Raw genomic sequence first — 11877 nt, forward strand, 5'->3', positions numbered from 1 at the left:
TTTATAAGGCTAAATTTTGTGGAACACAGTACATGACACGAATAAAGAAGCACCGTAAATGTTTGTAGGACAGTACAGCTGTAATTTTTTTCAACCCGCTGTTGTTGACAGTAATGTACTATCGTGATTTTCGCTGCCATTCGCGATTGATGATCGAACCGCGATGTAGCAAGGGATGACTGTACTGACGTTTACTTTTATTTTCGTACTTGTAGAAATTTCATTTTACGTTTCAGATCGAGTTTCTGGTTTAATTTTAGTTCAACTATTTTTTTTGTGTTCATGAGTTGTTTTGAAGAATTATTTCTTAAAGCAAAAGTATCTACTTTGCTTCGGCATGTAGTTTACTTGTGATGTTACTAGATGCTTTTTGTTTGTATTTATTGTTTGAATAAAAATCATTTGAATTCACGGGACAATGTATAAAATTTAAAACACAAATAAAATAATTAAAAGAATCAAGACATACAATAAAAATAGCGAAATACAAATTCAAACCGTTCGTGGTCGCCGTCCTGCAACTGGGTCTCTCCGGGCGTTTATAGGCGGAAGTGACGTCACATAGCGCGGCGACCAATCAGCATTCGCGGCACACATTTCGAACCGTCCATTGCGGAAACGAACAGATCCTTTCCATCGCTCGGTTATTCGCGAGAATGTAACGTTTTTTCTCGTTAAGCGAATAAAACACGCCTGTTTTTCTATCAAGCACGTGGATTTAAACAGTTTGTGGTAGGTTTTTGATTTAAATTGGCTGTTTTTGAAGCGAAGCGGACGTTAACTAACTCGATTGTCCGTTTCTCATCGTTAGTTTGTGTTAGCTGCTGTTTGTTTGTTGTCTGTTTGGCGACTAGTTGAACTTAACGGGGTGAACTCGTTTTAATGCAAGGGAGATTTATCCAGTGATATTTTGTGACGATATCTACAGAGCCATGGTGAGGGAACTGGGACAGAAAAAGCCAGCCCAGCACGCTTTGGAGGAGATTAAGAACAAAATGAAGGTCATGCGGAATAAGCAGTTTGGCAGGGCTGCGACCCACAGCAAGTGGACAAGAACCACATTCGCTCACAAAAGCTCCGGTAAACAACACCCCCACCATACATTCTCTCCCTCTTCATTGTTGTTGTTGTTTGTAACCACAAAAGTCACTGTAACAGTACCATCCATCCATTATCCCTACCGCTTATTATTAAACGGGGGTGCTGGAGCCTATTCTAGCCATCTTCGGGAACTCGGCGGGTGTAAAAATGTATTGTTTTCCAGAAAGCAACACACAAAATTAAACAAATACTTTTCTGTAATTTACACAGAGCCACAGTCGGGGAAATACACAATAAGAATATTAATGAAATCAATTAAATAATAAAAGACAGCCATATATATCAATATGCCTTTCTTGATACTTGCATAGTTTTTTATGAAACGGTTTTTCACATTTACAGTATACAGATGACATTTTTATTTTGCTATGCTTAGAATATCTTGTTTTCTCTCCCACCGCCCCCCCTTTCAAATTGCCGCTGTGGACTGCAAATTTCTCTATTGTGGGACGAATAAAGGTTTTCTGATTCTGATAAGAAAACCTTCATTTGTCCCACAATGGATACTTTTGTATTTTACACCAGCAAAAAAAAAACAATTTTTGCATGCACAACAGAATGTTTAAGTAAAAAAAAAGAACTCTACACAGTAGAAAATGTAATATAAACTATAAAAATATAGATTTAATGAAGCGAACATGCAACTTCACATTTGCTGCATAATGTGGTTGTGCTATTGATGGAACATAAACAATTTGAATATATATATAAACATGTACGCAATTTCATATGTGCTGCATAATGATGTTGTGCTATTTATAGAAAATATAAAATTTGAATATAGATATAAGCATGTATGCAATTTCATATGTGCTGCATAATGATGTTATGCTATTTGCAGAAAATATAAAAATTGAATATAGCGATAAGCACGTTTGCAACTGCAAATAACTAAGTAATCCCCTTTTTTCGTGATAAAAAGCCAGGAGGCAAATGGCAAAATTTAGATGAGATTAGATGTGCTTTTATTTGTTTTACAATGGAGAAATTTATATTTCACAGCAGCAAAAACCCAATATAGGAGCTGCTGTAAAGGGAGCCACTCTCGCGGCGCCATCTTGAAGTAAAAATAATAATAATAATAATTTGACAACACAAAAATTCACACAGACTCTTCGATATTAAGTGCAGCGAGCGGACAAATGGCGATCAGCATGAATTTGGGTGAGTGCAAGTCAAGTGTTAAACGTCTAAAAACTGCTCGTTTTATTACTTGTCGTCATACAATTGTGTAGATGTTTTATTCATGAGGTTATGTTGTTGTTTTGGTTTGTTTTATTCTCCAAAAATGATTGCGCTCAAAAATTAGCTAGCTATTTATTAGCTAGCTGGCTCGCTTTCTATCTGAGTTTTTTCGGGTAGCTAGCTAGCTATTTGGTATTTATTATCTATTAGCTATCTGTTGTTTTATAAATGAAATGTATTATTATTGTTGTTGTTATTGTTATTATTCTGATTATTATTATTGTCCCCATTATCATTGACTTATTATTATTGATTATTATTGTCCCAATTATTATTGAATTTGTTATTATTATTGTTATTCTTCTTCTTATTGCTTATAATTATTGTCCCAATTATTGTAGACATTATTATTATTATTATTATTATTATTATTATTATTATTATTATTATTATTATTATTATTATTATTTTGCTTCAGAGTCGAGTGAGGCAGCAGCGGCCATGTTTGAACGAGAACCGCATAATGACAACAAAGGCAAGCGGACGCTCTACTGCTCACTCTGCAAAATGGCCGTCAACTCGACCTCGCAGCTGCAATCTCACAACAGCGGTGAGGTCAAAGGTCAAAGACAAGTGGTGACCAAATCAAGTTGAGCTGTTGACTTTACTGTACGTCCGTTTTGAGGTGCCAAGCACAAAACCATGATGGCCGCCAAGAGCGGCGACGGCGCCATCGAGTCCTTCCCCAAAGTTGGAGGCAGCAAGGGCAAGATGGCCGCCTCCCAGCCGGCCGGCGGCTTACGTGACAAAACCTTTTGCTGTCACATCTGCGGCGTGCACGTCAATTCGGATACGCAACTTAAACAGGTGCGTCTCCATCCATCCATCCATCCATCCATCCGTCCACCTAGCATTTAAAACGAGTCAGAGTTTCTGATGGAGAATAAGAAATTATCATTTTTGAAAAATGTCATGCTGTTATATGCTTAGTCAACATGTGTGACAACCTGGGGTCAATATGAGGTCAACAGACACAGCTTGTTAAACTGTCATCTTCATCTAGGAGATCTGGCCTTGGACAGAATTTAAGACTTGGGAAACTCCTTTATCACCGAAGCAATTTACGACTTGAAACTCCTTCACAGGAAGAGCGCGTGAGCCAGGTTACAAATGTATCAGTTCATGGAAAAGATAATGTTTTATTGCTTACAGCTGTTCGTGCTTAGAACGCTCAGGGGTGTGGTATTCTAATCAACAAAATTATGTTTTACTAATATATCACTTAAATTTGCATAACAACTCTCAATAAATAGCTTGGCAGAGGGCTGCAGAATTCAGGTGTCTGTCATGAATGGCTACGTCTCCTGCCGGCAGTAAAAAGACAATCTTTCTGCGTTCGAGTCTTTGTCCACAATGTCCGATCGAACATCTCTGACAGTTTCAAACTAGGCGTTAGCATTTCAAAATAAAATTTAACCCTTGTTGATCTTCCAGCACATCAGCAGCCGGAGACACAAGGACCGAGCAGCGGGGAAAGTGACCAGGCCAAAGTTCAAGCCGTATGTGGCGCGACAAAGGTTGAACACCTCACAACAGGTGAGTTACCTCAATTATTTTGGACTTCCTGTATGAAATATTCCTCCGCTGCCCGTTTTGGAGCGCGTTAGAATGTCAACAACGCGTCTGTGTTTGCTCTCAGTCGCACAGGAGTGGTCCATCGATGAGAAGGTTTCTTAAGCCGTCATCTGTATCACCTCATCAGCCTAACTAAGCCTATGTTGCCTAAGAAGTTTGTTGTAGGAACCATCCAAATTGAACCTCACCCCACCATGGCGATTTAGTGAAGGGTTTTGCTGTTTTAGGAAAGTAGCTTCTTTTACTCCCCTTTCAAACCATCTATATTATTTCGCTAAGATTTTACCAAATCCGCTCAAACCAACGTTGACGCCGGCCTCGTCTCTTCTGGATGGCCAGCTGGCGAGCGCCATGTCATCGCTGCCGCTTTTCTCCCTCCATCTTGCCGCCAACGCGAGGCCGCCCCTCTTCCATATTCCGCCTCCCACTCGGGCGCTCATCCATCCATCGCTCATGTTTCCTCACTACTGAATAAAATTCCTCCCCCCATCTCTGTCATCGTTTGTGGTTTTTTTCCCAACATATTTAAGCGCCATTCTTTTTAGTGCAATAATCCTTCGTTCATCGCAGTCAATGCGGACTGAGATAACCCGCGATAGATGTAGTGAACACTACATGGATTGGTACATTTACATGTGTTATCAGTACAAAAACGTATTTATAAGGCTAAATTTTATGGAACACAGTATATGACACGAATAAAGAAGCACCGTAAATGTTTGTAGGACAGTACAGCTGTAATTTTTTTCAACCCGCTGTTGTTGACAGTAATGTACTATCGTGATTTTCGCTGCCATTCGCGATTGATGATCGAACCGCGATGTAGCAAGGGATGACTGTACTGACGTTTACTTTTATTTTCGTACTTGTAGAAATTTCATTTTACGTTTCAGATCGAGTTTCTGGTTTAATTTTAGTTCAACTATTTTTTTTGTGTTCATGAGTTGTTTTGAAGAATTATTTCTTAAAGCAAAAGTATCTACTTCGGCATGTAGTTTACTTGTGATGTTACTAGATGCTTTTTGTTTGTATTTATTGTTTGAATAAAAATCATTTGAATTCACGGGACAATGTATAAAATTTAAAACACAAATAAAATAATTAAAAGAATCAAGACATAAAATAAAAATAGCGAAATACAAATTCAAACCGTTCGAGGTCGCCGTCCTGCAACGGGGTCTCTCCGGGCGTTTATAGGCGGAAGTGACGTCACATTGCGCGGCGGCCAATCAGCATTCGCGGCACACATTTCGAACCGTCCATTGCGGAAACGAACAGATCCTTTCCATTGCTCGGTTATTCGCGAGAATGTAACGTTTTTTTCTCGTTAAGCGAATAAAACACGCCTTTTTTTCTATCAAGCACGTGGATTTAAACAGTTTGTGGTAGGTTTTTGATTTAAATTGGCTATTTTTGAAGCGAAGCGGACGTTAACTAACTCGATTGTCCGTTTCTCATCGTTAGTTTGTGTTAGCTGCTGTTTGTTTGTTGTCTGTTTGGCGACTAGTTGAACTTAACGGGGTGAACTCGTTTTAATGCAAGGGAGATTTATCCAGTGATGTTTTGTGACGATATCTACAGAGCCATGGTGAGGGAACTGGGACAGAAAAAGCCAGCCCAGCACGCTTTGGAGGAGATTAAGAACAAAATGAAGGTCATGCGGAATAAGCAGCTTGGCAGGGCTGCGACCCACAGCAAGTGGACAAGAACCAGATTCGCTCACAAAAGCTCCGGTAAACAACACCCCCACCATACATTCTCTCCCTCTTCATTGTTGTTGTTGTTTGTAACCACAAAAGTCACTGTAACAGTACCATCCATCCATTATCCCTACCGCTTATTATTAAACGGGGGTGCTGGAGCCTATTCTAGCCATCTTCGGGAACTCGGCGGGTGTTAAAATGTATTGTTTTCCAGAAAGCAACACACGAAATTAAACAAATACTTTTCTGTAATTTACACAGAGCCACAGTCGGGGAAATACACAATAAGAATATTAATGAAATCAATTAAATAATAAAAGACAGCCATATATATCAATATGCCTTTCTTGATACTTGCATAGTTTTTTATGAAACGGTTTTTCACATTTACAGTATACAGATGACATTTTTATTTTGCTATGCTTAGAATATCTTGTTTTCTCTCCCACCGCCCCCCCTTTCAAATTGCCGCTGTGGACTGCAAATTTCTCTATTGTGGGACGAATAAAGGTTTTCTGATTCTGATAAGAAAACCTTCATTTGTCCCACAATGGATACTTTTGTATTTTACAACAGCAAAAAAAAAACAATTTTTGCATGCACAACAGAATGTTTAAGTAAAAAAAAGAACTCTACACAGTAGAAAATGTAATATAAACTATAAAAATATAGATTTAATGAAGCGAACATGCAACTTCACATTTGCTGCATAATGTGGTTGTGCTATTGATGGAACATATACAATTTGAATATATATATAAACATGTACGCAATTTCATATGTGCTGCATAATGATGTTGTGCTATTTATAGAAAATATAAAATTTGAATATAGATATAAGCATGTATGCAATTTCATATGTGCTGCATAATGATGTTATGCTATTTGCAGAAAATATAAAAATTGAATATAGCGATAAGCACTTTTGCAACTGCAAATAACTAAATAATCCCCTTTTTTCGTGATAAAAAGCCGGGAGGCAAATGGCAAAATTTAGATGAGATTAGATGTGCTTTTATTTGTTTTACAATGGAGAAATTTATATTTCACAGCAGCAAAAACCCAATATAGGAGCTGCTGTAAAGGGAGCCACTCTCGCGGCGCCATCTTGAAGTAAAAAAATAATAATAATAATAATTTGACAACACAAAAAATTCACACAGACTCTTCGATATTAATTTATGAAATAAACAATAATCTCATTCTCTCTGATTAAGTTTATTCATGACATCACAATCATCATGACAGAATCCCGAATCAATACTTCAATTAGTCTTTCTCAAACTGTTTTAATGACATGAATATTTTGGTCAGTTTTGTCCCCCTTTTTTTGCATTTTGAGCAAATGTGGTACCGTCATGGTTGATGTCGACCATCAGGCAGCACCGTGCCGGACGCCCTGCTGGTGGGATTGAAGGAGAACAACACCACGCTAGCGTTAGCGCTGCAGGCAGAGAAGGAGAAGGTGAAGCAGGCCAACGGCATCATCCTGAAACTGAAGCAGAGCCATCTCATCCAGCTGATGGTGCTTCGAATGAAGCTCCACGAGCAGCAGGCCGTCATGTCTTCCTCCCCTCTGGTAACGACGTCATCATCTGAGATGTTTTCACGTGATCGTCCATCCATGTTTTTTTTTTTATGGATTCAGGCTAAAGCATCACAGCTTCCAGTGGAAATCAATATGGAGTCGCCATGGTATGCTAGCGTCTTTTCTATTCATGTCTGGAGAAGAAAAAACAGTCGGTTTTCTAACACTGCTCGCTTGGGATTATGTAGGAGAGAAAAGATCGGCGAGCGCAAACCGTGTGAGGTCTCTCCCATTTGTGCAGGTAAAGATGATAAGATCTATTTTTTTATTTGTATTTTTTTACGTCAATATCTTGGTTAAGAAACGAAACGTCTGACAACTTCAAAGAAGTCCAGATGACGGCTGAAGAAACCTTTTCAGAGCTTACACAGACGTTGGCCAATAAAGATGATGATCAATTTTCATTGGTAGAATCTCCTAAAATGGACGACGCCCATATGGCTCCTCCTCCTCCTCCTTTGGTGACGGTGAAGCCACGACACAGCGACAGAGACCAAAAGAGCAGGAGGCGGTCGGACCGCGTGCGCCCCATCGGCGAGGTGATGGTTGAACGCCGCAAGCAGCACGAAGACCCCCGCCGGGTTTCGAAGGCGCAGGCGGACGATCCCGCGGACTCCGGGCCACGTGTCAACACTGGCAAACATGGCCGCCGCCCGCCGCGTCCCAAAGCGGAAGCGTCCGGCGTCCCCGAACGAGGACGCAAACCTGAGCGAGCGCCCCTGAAAAAACCTTGGGAGAAGAACCCCAAGCGCAAGGCGCGATCCAAAAGCCGCGAGCGCCAGGCGCCGCCCCCCCAGCAACTTAACACCTCACTGGGCTTCAACGACACTTTTGATTTTGACTGCGAGGGGGCCGTCCACGTCACGCCCTTCAAGGCCAAGCCCGACCGCCCCGAAGAACCCCCTACGGATCCCGACGCAGATCCCAAATCGGACCGTCTGGCTCCGGACGCCATCTCGCCGTCATCGCCATCCTCCGAGTCGGACGATAGCCTGTACATGCCGACGAAGAAGGCCGCTAGAGGGTCTGTGTCCCCTCGGACCTCCAACTTCATCGCCACTCGCAGGAGAACCAAATTCGGCGGCGCTCGCAGCGGACGAACCGACAAGGCAAAATCTGGTCAGCGTCGACATTCAAACGTGATCTACGTTTGTTTTTCTTGATTAACAACATTTTCACCGCCGCAGACCGCGGGTGGCTGCAGGAGGACGCGCAGCCCAAACAGGAAGTCAATGGAGACCACCAAAGAAGCTTCTCAAAGCGTCCTCGGTCCACATGTCAAAAAGGTGAGTCCGTGTTCGACTCTTCTTATCACGCGTCCATGGAGAGAAGCGCTCTCATGGCGGAATCTGTAAAAAGCTGCATTTTAACTCTGCCAGAAAATGTGTCCAGTCCAGTGCCAGGGTTTTTGTCATTTTCACTCAAATTGCAGGAGCCACAGAATAGTGAGTTTTAGGACGACATAAACATTCAATACAGCGTTAGAAACCTTAGACTCTCTTCTTTCATCGGAAAAAAAGCCATGCCGAAACGTCCTTAAACTGTAACTGAAATTTAGCGTGCGTTTATCATTTGTCTTAACAGAACCGCTGACCGAGGACACGGTGGACACCCTGACGGAAGTTGACTTGTCCATCGATGATGTCGTCTCCCCATTCGGGGACGTCCTCTGTGAAAGTCAGCTTCCGACTCCGCCTCCCCCAATTGCCAGCCGCGCACTCCAACAGCAACGCCGGCACAAGCAATGTCCAGTGAAACCTCAGTTTACGAACACCTTGGCTTACGAACTTTTCGGTTTACGAACGTTAAATGTATGAATTTTATGACAAGAAAATGGCAGCCGGCTTGTTTTGGTCCTCTATTCCCCGCCCCCGTTCTTCGGTTAAAGCCATGTGATTGGTCAAGAACGCAGACAGACAGAGAGTGAGTGAGGCCATTAAAAATTAAAGAGACAAGCAGACAACAGAGAGAAAATTAATAGAGTTCAAGGCAGAGTGTAGACTGCAAGGTTAAAATTCCCATCAATCAGGTTCCACAAATAACCCACACGAGCCATCTGTACACTTGATGCAAAAAGCTATCAAGCCAGCTAAACACTAAAGAACACACTTGATGAGGAACAAGGTAAAAGTATCGCAGAGAAAGCACCTACAAGGGATCATTCCTCAAGAACGTGAAAGAAGAAGGCTAAGTTCCTCATCAAGTGTTTGAACTCTTCATCAAGTTTATTTCTTTAATTATAATACAATAGCACATTTATTATACATAAAATAAGGTATATTTTGTGTAGTTTTAAGGCTTATTTAGTGGAAAATGATGTTTTATGGGGACCTGGGAACGGATTATTCTCATTTGAATGGTTTCCTATGGGGAATTAATTTTTGGGATACACACTTTTCGCCTTACACACTCTGTCTGGGAACCAATTAAGTTTGTAAGCCAAGGTATCACTGTATGTTGTGATTTCCAACTTTGCCCATTTGTCCACTGGGTGTTAGCTTAGCATTAGCGCTGGCCTCCTTTCTTCATGGGACTCACTGTGCACACGTCTCCCTGTTTGTTTGTTTGTTTGTTTTTCTTTGCACTTGTGTCACATGATCTCCAGGTGGCTCCGGGAGGGCTCCGGGATGCGTCAGCCTGCCCCTGAGTGACATGACCAATCTGTCGCCCGTAGCCCGCCGCCGCTTCTCCGGCCTCGCCAACCAAACGCCGTCCACAGAGGCGACCCCGAGGATGCGCCGGCGCACCCTAGCGGTGAATTACAAGGAGCCCTCGTTGAGCGCGTACGTACATGCCGTTCTCGTTTTCCAACCACGTCATTCAGAAATTACATTTAAATCTGATTTAAAATCTAAAAAGTCCATTTTAGCCCAAGAAAAATGGCACTTAACTCAATCACCACCATTCATGAATTTATTTGGGAATTGAAAATTATGACGTGGAGCGGCATTCGCCAATTTGTTCGGGTTTTTTTTTTCTTGCGGGGGGTGCAGATAGAGCACTGGTCTATCCTCAGTCAATGCTTTTCCCTTCCACAAGTGGGCAGCATTTGCCTTTTGCCCATGTTAGCGCTTTGTGACAGCTTCAGCTGTTGTTAAAGCGCTATATAAATATGTATGTATTGTATTTTGTATAGCTGCCCCCATTTCAAACTCAAATAACTCCAGACCCATATAACTTAGGAATTAACTATTTTTTTCTGATGAAAGAAGCGAGTGTACGGCAAGGGTGTCAAAGTCATTTTTTTTTGTCGCGGGCCAAATTGTAGTGCCGGCTTCCTCCCGAGGGCCGTTATGAATTTGGGGAAGCCATTAGAATGTTTCACCCCCTCTACATATGACATATAGAACAACAACAAATTAATGAATACCTAGTTTTCAAATCTGAAGTTAAGAATAATGACTGTTATTGTGGTTTACATGGGACAATTTGAAATTTTGTTTCGGAATTGAGAAAGCTTCATAAAGTTCGATTTGCGTTCGCGGGCCGAATAAAATGACGTGACGGGCCAGATTTGGCCCCCGGGCCTTGACTTTGACACCTGTGGTGTAAGGGTTCAAACGCTGAACTCTGTTTATGTCGTCCCAAAATGCAATATTCTGTGGGTCCTGCAATTTGAGTGAAAATGACAAAAACCCTGGCACTGGTGTGGACACATCGTCTGGCAGTTAATGAGTTTTAAAAAATCTTTATTTTTTTGAAACAATAATGACGTTTGCTTTGTTAACTGCTAAGAATTTCAAACGAGGTATTTGTGGAAGAAACGACATCGTCTGAAAAACCACAAATATCGTTTGACCGACGCCTTCTTCTTCTCACCCGACCCGACAGGAAACTCCGGCGCGGGGACCAATTCACCGACTTGCGATTCCTCCCACCGGGCTCACCCGTTTTCAAGAGCAGGTTGAAAGGCAGGTCTTCTCGAGCATCCACAGGCAGACGGGACAAATTAGGCAAATATAACGAGTCGTTTGTTGGATGTTCATGATTATTTTACAACCCTCATAAAAAAAATGTAGGTTTTACTGAACCCGTTTCAGAAGTAAATCGATCATCAAATAACATACAAAACAGGAAGCGATGTAGTATTGCCCTTTTACCTAAAAAATGATACCCACAAATCCATCTGCCAAAATTACAATTTACATCCCTTTGATTTTTATTTCATGTCTCAAAAATTAACAATTGTATTAAGCCTGTTAACGTTCGTCTTATTTTGAAATGCGTGTTTGTGAACAAATCGAGCCTTCAATAAGTTTGCCGTCGTTTATTTTGTGTATCTTTTGCGAATTTACAGTGGTTGTGTTTTTTATTTTTTTGCTCTTAGCAGACAGTGTCATTTTGCAATAAAATATTTTCACTATGAACCCAGTATGTAATTAATTATCCAATGTATTATTTCACTAATTTAAATCGAGAAATCCCGACAGTGATACCTCAGTTTACGAACTTAATTGTTTCCCAGAAAGTGTGTGTAAGGCGAAAATGTCATCTTCCAAACATTTATTTCCCGTAAGAAACCATTAAAAATGAGAATAATCGGACCCAGAAAGATTGTCTTTTACTGCCGGCAGGGAACGTAGTCATTCATGACAGGCGCCCGAATTCTGCAGCCCTCTGCCAAGATATTTATTGAGAGTATATGCAAATTTCAGTGAAACATTC

General features: G+C 41.3%; 1 protein-coding gene across 2 annotated transcripts; it reads left to right on the forward strand.

Moving 5' to 3' along the window:
* Positions 1 to 594: 594 nt before the first annotated feature.
* On the forward strand, positions 595 to 11759 carry sgo1 (shugoshin 1). Of its 2 annotated transcripts, none has more exons than XM_089023022.1 (10): positions 595 to 732; positions 929 to 1080; positions 7004 to 7203; positions 7273 to 7319; positions 7401 to 7453; positions 7624 to 8331; positions 8400 to 8498; positions 8797 to 8958; positions 9818 to 9995; positions 11044 to 11759. In XM_089023022.1, exons 2-10 carry the CDS (start codon positions 933 to 935, stop codon positions 11198 to 11200), a joined length of 1752 nt encoding a protein of 583 aa, XP_088879148.1. In that variant the 5' UTR covers positions 595 to 732; positions 929 to 932; the 3' UTR covers positions 11201 to 11759. The 2 variants fall into 2 exon arrangements, with proteins under 2 accessions (XP_088879148.1, XP_088879149.1); XM_089023023.1 differs by lacking the exons at positions 595 to 732; positions 929 to 1080 and adding exons at positions 5170 to 5306; positions 5503 to 5654.
* Positions 11760 to 11877: the final 118 nt, after the last annotated feature.

The sequence above is a fragment of the Hippocampus bargibanti genome, linkage group LG20 (assembly GCF_051943395.1).
Source record: "Hippocampus bargibanti isolate YZ-2025 linkage group LG20, ASM5194339v1, whole genome shotgun sequence".
NCBI lineage: Eukaryota > Metazoa > Chordata > Actinopteri > Syngnathiformes > Syngnathidae > Hippocampus > Hippocampus bargibanti.

Coding starts and splice junctions, on each gene's coding strand:
- sgo1 (XM_089023022.1), top strand. CDS start 933: ATGGTGAGGGAACTGGGACAGAAAAAGCCAGCCCAGCACGCTTTGGAG. Junction 7,454..7,623: donor GGTCTCTCCCATTTGTGCAG/GTAAAGATGATA, acceptor TTTCATTGGTAG/AATCTCCTAAAATGGACGAC. Junction 8,332..8,399: donor AACCGACAAGGCAAAATCTG/GTCAGCGTCGAC, acceptor TCACCGCCGCAG/ACCGCGGGTGGCTGCAGGAG.